The following is a 14397-nucleotide window of genomic DNA, read 5'->3' as shown; positions in this document are numbered from 1 at the left end:
TTTGGGGTTCCAATTCATTTCGATATTCTTATCGTCTATCAGTTGGAGCCTCAGGTGGAACTTTGATCGTGTGAGACTGTTACAAGATGGAGGTGGTGTCGACTTTGAGTCTTCATCATGCTTTCATTGTGCATGACTGTTTTATTAAGAGTGACAAAGAGGTACATTGTCAATGTGTATTCACTGTGTGATTCAGGAGGTAAATATGTTTTGTGGGCCGGATTAAGTGGGTTGATGGACAATCATCGAAGTGCAAAATGGTGTTTGTGTAGTGTCTTCAATGCTATTTGTTCAAAAAAGGAAAGGAACTTCCCATAATGATTTTATCCCGTTCAACACGTTTATTGATGATAATTTGTTAGTTGATTTTGCTCTTTGTGGGAAAAGGTTTACTTGGTTTTGAGGTGATGAGTATTCTCTGAGTCGTCTTGATATCTTTTTGTTGTCGGAAGATTGGTGTCTGTATTGGCTAAATTGTATTCAGGTTGCATTGGTTTGTGGTTTGTTCGGTCATTATCATGTGCTCCTGACGTTGATTAGGATTGTTGATATATAAATATATAGTAAATAATTATATTTATGTTCTAAACATATTTTAGCTTACTCTCTAAGTTACTTAGAATATAATATTATGATGAATATTCATTCTGTAAATATATCATAGCTTAGGCCCTAAGCTACTTACTTCTATATAATAAATCTTCCGTTGTGCCATTCAGACACACGGTATTCCATCATATGTCTCTCTTTTCTCTCTTATTCAACAAGGATAATCAAGAGTTGAAACCGCAACGTATGTTGAAATACTAGACTGTCTTTCCTTGTTATATAACTGGACTTTTAAAAGAAGCAAATTGACTGATTTTAAAGTTAAGGGACCAAACTGAATTTTTCAATTAAGGGATCAAAGATGTCTTTAAACTTATGTTTTAACTTTGAAATTCAAATAACAAAATTTTATTTAGATTTAAGATATAAAGTGCATTCATTTATGTGCGAACTAATTTTATTGTGCTTTTTTTTTTCTTTCCATGCTTTTGGTTATAGTTTATTTGGAGAATTCGATATATAGTACAATTTACCCATCAAACTACCCATCAAATGTTAAAATCAGCTTTTTTTTTTTTTGTGTGCGGGAAAAAAAAAACTACATAAGGGAAGTATTATTATATTTAAAATCATGAAGTGTTGTTTCACGATGAAGGATGTAAATGTCCATGTCTATGTATGTACAATAGATAATATTAGTCCTGATAATGTTTACGTAAAATCTGCACATCAACCTCCTACATATTGATGTATCATCAAGGGGAATGCCTCCATTCATTGCAATCTGCTCCCTTTTAGGGCAGATAATTGAGTGAGTTCGATCAATTCTCGATCTAAAATATTCAATCTAATGAAAATAGTTAAATGTGACCCATTTGTGCCCACCGCCCAGTTCAGTCTCGGATTAGTGACATTTGCGTTTCTGGTTGGCAGGAGGCGTTGTGTGCTGTTGTTCACCCTTCATTTATATTATTTTTGGATTAAATATATTGTTAGTCCCGCTAAAATCACAAGTTTTTCTTATTTGGCCCTATAAAATTTTAATGGTAATTTTAGTTCTTGTGTGATGCAAGTGTGGCAAATGGCTGATATTTGGAGTGAGGTAAACTATGCTTTTCTTGTCACTAACTCGGCCATAGAAACTATTTTTTCTGTTACAAAATCCATCTCAATAACATGTTAGCGTTTGACAGCCATTTGCTGGAGTTTATGGAATCACCGTAACCTTAAACTTTGGAAGAATGAGCATGAACTTTGTGTCAACATAGTTGATAGAGCGTGTCACCTTTGAAGACTGACACGATGCTAATATCATTCATAGTGCGAGTGACGATCAACAAATGACTTCAGCTTCACACACAAGGCCTCCTATGTCGTCGAGCTTCTCGTCAACTGCATGTGGTGACGTTCGTAAGCAAAGGTCGGCGTTTGTTCGTCTCAAGCGCAATAAGATGTTTTTTTTTTTTTGCAGTCTATGAATAATGTAGGCATTGGTATATCATATGTGTGCGCGATGATGATGACGCTTTTGTTCTAGCCAAAACCATGAGTTTCTCTCCTTTATGTTATGTTCAGGTTGGTGAAACTTTAGGTTTGTTTAATGTTAATTGTAAGTAACACGTAGATAAACAATGTCGACTTTGTGGTGGATTCTAAAACAACCAGTGACACTTTCCACTCTAACAAACTTGATCTTTCATTATTTGGTTACATCATATCATGGTGTCAGAGATTCTTTCATTCAGAGTTCATAAACTCTCAAATTGAGTTTAAAAGACTACAAACAAATACGGCAGCTCATGCTTTAGTGGAATAAGCTGTGTTATCAGCTAGTTCCAATATTTATTTTCATATCCCGCATTGTAATGCTGAAATTATTATTAATGAAATAATATAAATATATTTTCTTTTAAAAATAAATCATCATTCTTCAGCAATAAAAACGAAAATAGACGAGCACATTAATATTCGTCTTGACGCTAGCTTAAATAATGAAAGTGGATTTCACAAACCTCAATATTTAATTTGACCTTAAAGATAAGGCTGAAATATATCCCTTTCAATAATGAAAATGCCATCATAACTAGTATGGATACCCGTGCCAAGCACGGGCTAGAATTCAACTATATTTAAGTGAAAAAATGTTGTATGTATCAAGTGTAAGTTACATTTCAACATTGAATAAAAGAGTGGAGGTTGGACAACATATAAGTTGGAAGACTCATATACTTAATACCTTAAATATTCGGTGAAAATGTAATATCATTCTCGCTTGGATGATTGCTCTAGCTCCAATGGATCGATCCACAACACCGTGAGTTCCTCCATAAATTCCAACGGTCGTAACAAAACTCGGTTCGACTTTGTAGCGGGAGCGCGAGTGGGAGAGTTGTTATTGTGTCAAATGTGAGTAAAAGTTCAACATTGAATTCAAGAGTAGATATTGAGCACCATAATATATCTAATGTCTTAAGATTTAGGGTGAAGATGTGGTGTCAATATCACTTATGTGGTTTCTTTTAGTCTAAAATGATGATTAAACTAAATGTATGATCCCCGGTAGTAAAAAAATTATGAACTATTTTTTTTTTTATAAAGTTTTTAGATGTCATGTATTTCTTTCAAATAATTCTTAATTCATTCTTTCAAACATTAATTTTAAATGAAACATGAATTAAATTTGTATGAATAAAAGCTCTCGCCAATTTGAGATTTTGAATGAGTCGCTTATACACATTGCTCATTCATCTTTTAATAATAATACTTAATAAGAATGTAATTTCTTCAACAAATGAGTTCCACAAATAACTATATTGTTATATTCCAACAACACTTATTTATTTTAAAATAATTTATTTAATTAGATCTGTATAAAAGGAAGAGAGTCGTTTCATAAACATTATTCTCTATTAGACCCACCACTGTTTATTATGGTGTTAGCCCTATGGCTTTAAAGCTAAAGGGGTTCTAGTAATCTTAAGTTAAGTTGGGAGGTTAGTAAAGTTTGACCATTAACTGTTCCACCTAGAATCAAACTCATGTTCTCCATAACAATTCGTCGTTGATGGAGCTAATTGACCACATGAACAAAACTTCTTGTTTTATTTATTTAATTTTTTAATTTAACATATCGTGGTGATTTTGTTTGAATCTACAACAATTACTAATCAACATTTATTTATCCTCTAAAAAAATTAACATTTATTTATTCAATATTGGTATTAGCATTTTCTTTCTATTTTCATAAACTCCTAAAACATACAACACTCATGACATTCATATTTAAAAATGGTTTTTATAATATATCGTTTCCATTTTTTTTTTTGGAGAGAATATCCTTTCCATTTATATAAATTAGAGCAATTAGAAAAATATACTCACGAGATATTTTGTATTTTTTCTCTCGAGTACTCCAGCGGTTAAATTCACACAATGAGAGGTATAAGTTTAAGCATTGACACATGCATATCAATATGAATGGAGCTTCCAACCGAGTTGCAATTATAGGACTGTAAAATTTATTTGAGCATTAATATGAATTATGAAATTAGAATTATTTGAAATATTTTTACTAAAAAAGCATTGATTGTAATGTGATTGAACTCAAGTGGTTAGTGAGTTCCAAATTAATCAGAAAACCCAAGTTTGATTTTTCAGTAGAACAATCTTTAGATCAAACTCCGGTATACAAAGAGTCCTTTACAACAAAAATATTTTTTTTCACAAAGAAAAAAATTCCTATTTTGAGAGGTAAAAAATTAATTACTTCACAAATGTTTATAATTTAAATTTAATTTCAATTGAATACCGGTATTAATCATATTTATGTGGTTTAAGGTCACTGCATGAAATATATTAACAATATAAATATAAATTCCATATTAATAAAAAATGGGAATACAATCTTGGTTTAATTTCAAAGTAACTGTTTAAAAATTAGCAACAAATTTGTTTTTTTTTGTAGCAATTCTCATGGTCCAAGACAAAAAATTGTAAATTATAATTAGTGATGATGGTGCTATGAATAAGAAACTTCTATAATAAGCTGAAAAAATTTAATGTATATAGTATAATATTTAAGGCTCTAGTAAAAAAATTAAGACATTTTTTTACAAAAGTTTAAGGCATTGTTGTATACTTAGAAATATTTTATCACAAATTAATTTTAGCATATGTGGTCATATCAATGAACAAAGTTCATTTGATTAAATGTCATAATATTTTCAAATGAAATTCAAGATGATAAAAACAACAATTGGGACAAAGACTATCACTGAAATGAATAGAAAAGACCGTGTTGGCTCTTTTTTTGGATTCGATTTACGTCCCCTACTTTTTTTTTCTCCATAAATTTTATTTTTATCTTAAAAAAACTTGTTAGTGTAGATCCTTAAAATGTCAATTATTTTTTATTTTTAATTTGAAAAATGTCTTTTTTTTAGGGAATTAGCAAAATGTCTTGAATACTATTTAAAATGAAAAGCATAAGATTTTATTGATTATCATAGTTTAAAAGTTATATATTTAATTAAGAAAATAGATATCCTATAAAACAAATGCTTTTTTTAATGTCAAATGTTAGTAATTAGTTGTTAGATTTTTTTTCTTTCCCGAAACAAAATTAATTGTTTTCTTCTTCATCCAATTTTGTACCAAAAACCTATAACATCATGGAAAAACACATTCAAACCAAACCAATAAATACATTGAATTAGACAATTGATATTATTGCATGGTTTTGCATCTTTTGTAGAAAAATAAAAAAAAAAATGTCATGTCAACATGCTATGTTATGGTTGAAAGTTGAGTGGAAAAACATACAATCTGCTTGTTATAAGAATTATATTTGTTGGAAAAAAATTATATTTAGCTTATTGTTAAAAAATACGTGTATTATTGAAACCTTTCATGATTTTGTTAAATCTAATTGGTCAAAAATTAAGACAAAGGGTGGATGAATCCATTTGATTGGTTGAGAAATCAAACAATGATAATAATCTGATGGTTGTCATTGAAACATGTTTTTTTTTGAGGGGGCAAAGTGCCATTGAAAGATATTAATAAGAAATCAAAAATTCATTTAGTTTTGTCATTATAAGACTTTTACCACTTTCCACTTATAAATAAGGTAATTAATAAAAATATTTATGCAGTTTTAAAGCATGTGTGATTATTAATTTTAATAATAGAATGAATGATGGATACAAAAATATGACGTTGAATAAAACATAATATTTTTTTCACTTAAAAAACATAATAATTTAATAATCGTTAATTAGGATAATAATTTTAAAAATAGTATAAACTCATTTAAATATTTAATTAGGATGAAGGAAATAAAATATAAATGATTGTATGGTTTACTATTTTTTTTGAAAATGCACTTAAAATTTTAGGGTAGCACCTTGCTCCCTTGTAGTTAAAGAAAAAGGAACTTTTTGACTCAAAAAACAAAAATCAAAGGTGCCATAAAATCGATTTTCTATTATGTATTTCTTATCTTTTTCACTCCAAAGTTATCGATTCAATCAATTTTTCGAAAATAGGATGCATTTCTTCTTGTCTATTGACTGGTTTCCATCTCAAGCATAAAGTAGCAAAAAAAAAAAAAACTAAAACCAAAATAACATAAAAGAGCAAGATATTAAAAGTAAAATAACAACATAAGAAACGTAAGAAAAATTAAACAAAGAAGAATGGATAGATAGAAAAAGTTGTGAGTATTGAGGGATTAAAATAAAACAAAAGGGGGATGAAAGTGATTATATTTGAACGTGGTAATAGAAATCCTTCGTATATATTCTAATTTATATGTGATGCATTTCTTCTTTTCTGTTGATTAGCTTCCATGTCCAAAATAAAGATCCAAACAAAAACAAAGAACATATAAACACCAAAAGAAAATTGAAAAGAGAATATGAATAAGAAACATCAACCTTAGAAATCACATAAAAAGGAACATAACAATAAGAAATGTTAAATAAACAATAAAACAATAAAAAATAAAAAAATAAAACAAAAAGATAATGAGGTTGAAAGCAGTGATTTTTTATGGGAGGAAGCGGTAGATGAAAATAATAAAAAATCAAATTATTTATATATAGGGAAAAAATCATATCATGATCAATTTTGATTGGTTGGTGAAAAATAAGTGAGTCATGATTCAATTTTGATTGGCTAATAGAAAATGAATGAGTCAAGATCTATTTTGATTGGTTGATGAAAAAACATTAAATGAAATGGGGAGTATGAAGATGCCACATGTACTTTTGCTCAAAGATATAAGCTTTTGTATTATATAAAGATGATAGTATCATAATCATAATAAATATAAATATTAATGTTCACAGATTGGCCCCTGAAATTAAAGAATATTCTAATATGGCCTACGACTTGTGTTAATTATACCTTCACCGTCGTCTCGCTAGGTCTCTGCACCTTGAACACGAACACGAACACGAACACGGAGAGGAGCTTCTCTGAAACAAAGCCACCAGAGACAGAGAGAGAAAAAGAAGCGTTAATCTTTGCTTCCTATTACTCTCTCTGATTCGATCCTCTCTTCTGTTTCTTCTCGTTAATCTCTCTCTTTTTTTGTTGTTTATTTTTGTATTCTACACACACATATGACGAGAATTCATCGGAATCGTGATCGCACCGGTAATTATAACGGCAGGTAACGATTCTCCGTTTCTGATTAATCATTTCTCTGTTTCCATCGGTTTCAGTTGCATTTAGATCGAATCATTTGGAATTTTTTGTATTTTTTTTTATAATTGAATTATGGTGATTCTGATCGAGATTTGCATAATTTGATTTATTATAATGATCTATGTGCTCGTTTATTGACCATTAGGATCAGCTCAAATTAGCATTAAGTCAAAGATTAGTTTCTTAATACTTAAATCATTGAAGCAGAAATAAAAGTTTGCCTCAGTTTTTATATGGATTGTATATTAGTTTTCTGCATAATATTTCTCTCATCCGTTGTGTTGAATTTGTTGAATCGTAGCAATGTCTTTAATTTGCTTGCACGGAGAGAGATTTCACCGAGAACAAAACATGTAGCAAGAGATGCAAAGCGTGGCCTATTGTCATGGTATTTAAACAATCTCAGTCTATAAACGATATCTAAGAAAATGCGAGCCTCTTGACTAACATCTTTGAAAATGATCCTTAGGGTTGAGGCTGATTCACTGCGGCATTTGTCAGCCAAGTATTGTTCTTTAGTACCTGCGCCAAGGTCTACTATTGCAGCGGCGTTTAGTCCAGATGGAAAAGTTCTTGCATCCACGCAGTAAGTTGCAATTAGTTCATCACCTCATTATTAGTTTAAATTGAAGACCCTTTGTGATTAGTTTTTTTTGTTTGTTATGTGTAGTGGTGACCACACAGTAAAGATAATCGACTGTGAAACTGGACGTTGCTTAAAGGTGTTAATTGGCCATATGAGGACGCCTTGGGTGGTAAGCTTGAAATCTGCCTGTCTGCCTGAATTTATTATGCATCTATTAGTATTTTCAATTTATTGTGCATCTATTAGTACTTTCTTGCCTTTGTTGTTTACAGAAGGAAAAGAGTGCATCGTTATATCCAATTTTAATTTATGTGCTAAATGACTACAGGTTAGGTTCCATCCATTGCATCCACAAATACTTGCTAGTGGGAGCTTGGATCAAGAAGTTCGATTATGGGATGCTAACACATCGGAGTGCATAACATCTCACCACTTCTGTATATTTACTTTCTGTCTATCTCGTTGTATTTTCTAAATCACCTTTGCCACTATTACTAATTTTTTTTTGTTGTTTTTCTTGTATTGATTGGGTTTTCTGTTTGATGAATTTATTGGATATGTTATCACAGATCGACCAATTGCATCCATTGCTTTTCATGCCAAAGGGGAAATCATTGCCGTTGCATCAGGCCACAAGGTAGTAGTTTTTCTGAGAACCTCCCATGTTTTTTCATCTTTAATGAATTACTCTTCATTGTGATAGATTTTTTTTACCCTCTTATATTGTGTTCTGGAATATATCGTGCAGCTGTACATATGGCACTACGACAAGAAAGGCGAAGCATCCTACTCCCCAATTTTTGTGTTAAAGACAAGGCGATCTCTACGGGCTGTTCATTTTCACCCTCATGCCGCGCCATATCTTTTAACGGCCGAGGTGAATGAACTTGTGTTTTTGGTTGTCTATATACCCATGCTATTCACTATGTTAATTTTTTATTTTATTTTTCTTTTTGGTTAACATGCTTGCTTTGATGTGCAGGTCAACGATCTTGACTCTTCAGATTCCTCAATGACAGAGGCAACGTCCATTGGTTACTTACAATATCCTCCACCTGCTGTTTTTGTCACAAATGTTCATCCTACAGAACATGTTACTTTGTCTAGTGAACCACCTAATGTGTCATTGCCTTTCTTCCTCGTGCCTCCGTATTCTGTTGATGAGTCGAGAGCAGAGTTACAGCATGCTAGTCATGACGCTGGTTCAGGTAGAATACAAATTGAGTCTTCTGCCGTGGCTCAGTTTCAAGCGGACACAAATTCAACAGAACAACATGATACTATAGTGTCTCCCATGGATACAGTCTTGGAGATTCCGACTAACTCTCAAGCTGGTACAGAATATCCCGTGCATACTGCTTTCTCTAATGGAATGGGAATTGGCATCGGCAACCTCACAATGGACGGTATGGAGACTGATGAAACCAGACCGGCTGAAGGAAGTCAACACAGAAACCCTACCGATGCAAGTTCTCTTAATGGTATGTTACATGGATTATCTAGACAAACCGCAAATCATGGGGTTCATCCAGAGGATGGTCAATTTCATCCGTTTGTTTCTTCAAGAGACCCAAGTGGATGGGAATTACCTTTTCTACAAGGATGGATGATGGGTCAAAGCCAAGCTGGTCTCCCCTCAATGCTACCTCACACGGGTGTTAGTCGTGACACTCTAGCTCCACAGATTAGTTCTAGTGTAATGGCTAATACTCTTCCCACTTCTAATGCTGATGTAGCAATGCCATCTTCTGCAATGTCTGGCAGCATTAACATACCCGGATCTTCTGTAAGATCAGGTTTACGGAGTCATTTTTCACACTCACGGACACCTGTATCTGAATCCGGAAATCTTGCTGCTTCTATTAATACCCCACATGATGGATCTGACATCCAAACCATCATGAGTCGAATCCAGTCAGAACTCGCAACGTCTGTGGCTGCAGCGGCAGCTACCGAGCTGCCTTGTACCGTGAAGTTAAGGGTGTGGTCTCATGACATAAAAAATCCCTGTTCCCCACTAAATGCTGACAGATGTCGTCTAATTATACCTCATGCCGTCCTCTGCAGGTACCTTCTGAAGTTACGTTTTTCATCAGCTATGTAATTGAAATTATATGCACTTTATGTTTTATTTCACAACCGTGTTTGCACTTTGCAGTGAAATGGGTGCCCACTTTTCACCATGCGGTAGATTTTTAGCTGCCTGTGTTGCATGTATGCTTCCTCATATAGAAGCTGATCCTGGATTACAAACTCCAGTACATCAAGAGTCTGGTATTGCAACATCACCAACTCGGCATCCAATATCAGCACACCAAGTTATGTATGAGCTGCGGATATATTCCCTTGAGGAGGCAACGTAAGGCACAATTCAATTACTGCTGCTAAGCATTTACTATTTCTTCTGGTTTAAGGAAGTCCATTACTTTTTAAAATAATTTTGTTATCGATACTTGTTAAACAGATTTGGGTTGGTGCTTGCGTCTCGGGCAATTAGAGCAGCTCATTGTCTGACTTCAATTCAGGTCTGTTTAGTACTTCATCATATGCTTTCTTTCTTGCAATCATAATTCTATCTTCCCTTCTCTGCTTGTGTCCGTACCTTTTTTTTCTTCTTCATATCCTTATTTCATGATTGACTTTTTTATCTCCAAGTCAAAGATACAAATACGTGCCTTTTATTTATTATGTGCATTGCACGCAAAACCATAATGAATTAAAAATGCAGTGAACCCTTTGTTATTGTAGGTTGTTAAATTTATTCATATGACTTTCTTTAAATATTAATAGCTAGTTCTGTCACCTTTGTTAAGTTTAAACATAATTTGTAAAGCAATTTTGTTCATGGATTGAATTTGTACAACTGCTGTTTTATGTGTAGTTCTCACCTACATCTGAGCACATACTCCTTGCCTATGGTCGACGTCATGGTTCTCTTCTTAAAAGCATTGTCATTGATGGAGAAACAACATTACCTATATATACAGTATTAGAGGTGAGACACTCTTCCTACCTATTGTAGTTTTGTATGATTTTTGAAACATGAAACTAATATTCTATGACATGAAATTAATATTTTTTAGGTAAAATTGTTTTAATCTCAATTTCATGTCTTGGAATTTGCTTTGTGTTTTAGGTATATAGAGTTTCAGATATGGAACTTGTTAGGGTGCTTCCGAGTGCTGAAGATGAGGTCAATGTGGCATGCTTTCATCCTTTTCCCGGGGGCGGGCTAGTTTATGGAACAAAGGTATGACTTTACTGGGGGGAGATCAATGTGGTATGTTTTTCCCTTGAATTGCTTAATTGTTAACTTTTTGCTTGTAATTGTAGGAAGGAAAGCTTAGGATCCTCCACTATGATGGTGCTCACCCGGTGAATGGGACTGGACCAAGTTACTTTCCTGAGGAGACCATCGTTGGAGTCAGTCAGTGAGCAAGGTTATATATTGATTCTTTTGGGGATTACATTAATTAGACAACTATAAAAGTGGTGTTTGGTTTTGATGTCTGGGGAGATAAATTGCTTGATGAGTACTAAAATTGATCTCAAATGGGGATTAATGTTAGACTATGATGATGGTGGTGGTGCATTCGCTAAAACTCGAGTGTTGATTAGCATAACAATTAAAACTCGTGTTGAGGATAAATTAGAAGCTTTGAAGTTTAAAAAGGAATATCATAGCATTTATTTGCAATTACAAGATGTTTGGTTTTCATTCTTTGCTATGGGTTTTAGAAACTAAAAAAATACTTAAGTCCTCGTATTATTATTTTTTGAAATGGTCCCTGTAATTGTGAATGACACCATTAGAGAGAGAGTGGGGGTAGCACCTATAGTAGAAAAGTTGGTAGAAAATAGGCTTAGATGGTTTGGACATGTAGAGAGAAGACCCGTAGATGCCGTTGTAAGAAGAGTTGATCAAATGGAGGAGAGCCAGGTTAAAAGAGGTAGAGGAAGACCTAAGAAAACCATTAGAGAAACCATTAGAAAAGATTTAAAGGTCAATGAGCTGGATCCAAATATGGTTTTTGATAGAACACTATGGCGTCATTTGATCCATGTAGCCGACCCCACTTAGTGGGATAAGGCTTGGTTGTTGTTGTTGTTGTTGGTCCCTGTAATTGTTTTTCCATAGTCTTTGTTTTTTATTTTGTCTCTACTGTAATTATTTTGTTTGTTTTAGTCCCTGTAATATTTGGTTTATCTTCAATTAGTTCTTTAATGCTCGGCATTCAAATGATAAAAAGTATATTACCGTGATTGATTTGGGAATCCTTTTGATAGTTTTGTTGTATTTTATGCTTGTCTGTCTCCCGAGAGGTCACTTGGTTGAGAGTTCTCTCTTCAACCTCGAGGTACTCGGTTTGAGACTCGGGCACCAAGATAAATTTAAGAAATTGGATATTCCTACTGTCAGCACGCTCTATATTTTGTCTTGTTTGTGTTTTTTCTATATGAAAATATCATATATGAGTGAATTTAAGGATCACATTGGCTTTTGTTTTTATCAGTCCTTCATGCGAGTATGTATTTGGTTCAAAATGTCGGGTATATAATATTTTTATCCTCACAAAGTTTTCATCTAATTGTAGGTTCAAACATGATTAGAGATGGAATCCAGTGATCTGCTTCACATTATCTTTACTACTCACGTGGTAAGCCTTTTGCACCCTGGCCTCCTTTATGTCTTGCTTTTTCTACACAAGTAGTGGATAAGAAATATTTTTGCATCAAATGAAGAGGTGGATCTCTCAAGCTGTTGAGCTTTCTCACCATAAGGTTTATATTGATATTCTCTCACCTTGATTTTTTAACCAAGTCAACCAATTAAGTAAATCGAAAAACCAATGAAAGCTCAACTTCTTGAGGAGTACAGTTTGATGAAATCATCCTTCTTTTCAACTGCAAGTGATTTTAAAATGGATCTTATCGCCATGCAGCTGTTTCCGCTGATGATCTGTACAAAGTTAACATCATCATCATATCCAGGGCTGAGCACAGGCAACAAAGAACTGGAACTTCACACTCACTGCATTAGCAAATGTATATTTTTGTATTATCAATGTATGAGTATGTATTATTAGTTGTATTAATGTTCTCCTGTTGTAAAAATGTTTGTGTTCCCTTTTACTCCCACCCCTCCTCTTTCCTCCTTCATGCCCATTAGTGGGCGACTTCCTTTCCACGTGTAACATGTTCAGTAGTTACAAGGGGGAAACAAATTTATCCTCATCAGAGAAATCTCATAATTTAGAAACATGAATTTACTGTGACATTTTTGCATGATCTTATAACGTAAATTTGGTATTTGCATTTTTTTTAAGGAAAAGAACCCACCACTCTAAATCTTGTGTTTTCTTTTGGGTACCTTGATTTAACATTTTGTTCCAATTATTCTTTAAACCCATACACTATTATATCATTATAGTCGAGCCTTCTATATTAAACTTCAGCAGAAGTTACCATATGAACAGAACAGTCTAACGAAATATTAGTGGGAATTTTATGCTTAATTGTGGGATTAAAATTGGCGAGTTTTGGTTTTTCAAAATGCATTGATTTACACTTGTTAGCATTTTCGTAAAAGAAAGAAATTGATGTACACATGACATTGTTAATTTTTTGGCAAATTATTAATTTTGATCTTGAAATTATGACTGTTTAGGGCCAAAACCTTTTGAAAAAAAATAAACTACCATAAAAATCTCTTCACTTTAAATTCGTTACGATTTTTTTTTTTCTTTCTGTTTTTGCTCGACTCATTTCTAACCCAGCACAAACATAGATCATATACCTCTTAATTGGTCTAAAAAGTAAAATCCACTTAAATATCACTATTAATCCATTCTCATTGTACATTAATTGGTCTAAAAAGTAAAAAACACTTAAATATCACTATTAATCCATTCTCATTGTACATGATTGCACACCGCCCGTTTTATAGGTAACTTACTTTTTATCCTTCACAAAACTTCCGTTGTGTGTTTAACATTATCGTTGTAAGCATTCCCATTATTTTTACTCAAATGATCGGTTTTATTTTCCATTGTTAATAAAGTAGTAATAAAAAACTTTGAAAAAAATAGAATAATATTTCTATTGTTATCAAGTTGGCTTATGATCCAAACCAATTGAATTATATTTAAATCAAGGTGGCATTTAGGATGAACCCATATATGTATTGGTCCATACTGGACCAAAATTTCTAGCCATTAGATTAAACAGGCTTATAGATATTCACCACACTGTATCTTATTTCCACCCATCAGATTTTTATTTATTTTTTATATTCTTTCTCTTTCTTCTCTTCCTCTCTCCAACCGGGTGGTGCCTGAAACCCTTTCCCTCCTCCACATTCTCTCACCTTAGCTGCATAAACACCAATGAGTTCACTTTTTTTTAACATCATTGAGTTCACAAAATGCCCACAGTTGGCTGGCAATTTCCTACGAATAGATTTGAGCTCAATTCAACAGCTTCCTTTTGGATGACCAAATCTTGGCAAACAAACCTATAAATTATTATTATTTGGACTCAAAGATTCAACC

General features: G+C 32.9%; 1 protein-coding gene across 3 annotated transcripts; it reads left to right on the top strand.

Annotated features, from left to right (window-relative positions):
- Positions 1 to 6983: 6983 nt before the first annotated feature.
- LOC146910339 (uncharacterized) lies at positions 6984 to 13122 on the top strand. Of its 3 annotated transcripts, none has more exons than XM_085725875.1 (15): positions 6984 to 7225; positions 7562 to 7648; positions 7730 to 7846; positions 7931 to 8015; positions 8175 to 8283; positions 8416 to 8483; positions 8595 to 8723; positions 8829 to 9913; positions 10005 to 10205; positions 10311 to 10371; positions 10728 to 10841; positions 10983 to 11096; positions 11180 to 11286; positions 12442 to 12504; positions 12790 to 13122. In XM_085725875.1, the coding sequence occupies exons 1-13, from the start codon at positions 7176 to 7178 to the stop codon at positions 11279 to 11281; spliced, it is 2322 nt and encodes a 773-aa protein (XP_085582001.1). In that variant the 5' UTR covers positions 6984 to 7175; the 3' UTR covers positions 11282 to 11286; positions 12442 to 12504; positions 12790 to 13122. The 3 variants fall into 3 exon arrangements, with proteins under 3 accessions (XP_085582001.1, XP_085582002.1, XP_085582003.1); XM_085725876.1 differs by having other exon boundaries at positions 12759 to 13122; XM_085725877.1 differs by having other exon boundaries at positions 12442 to 12628; positions 12759 to 13122.
- Positions 13123 to 14397: the final 1275 nt, after the last annotated feature.

This window comes from Medicago sativa, chromosome 7 (assembly GCF_051527215.1).
Source record: "Medicago sativa cultivar Bolivia chromosome 7, Bolivia_mono, whole genome shotgun sequence".
NCBI lineage: Eukaryota > Viridiplantae > Streptophyta > Magnoliopsida > Fabales > Fabaceae > Medicago > Medicago sativa.
The sequence above is the reverse complement of the archived record's forward strand: the minus strand, read 5'-3'. Positions and strand labels throughout refer to the sequence as shown.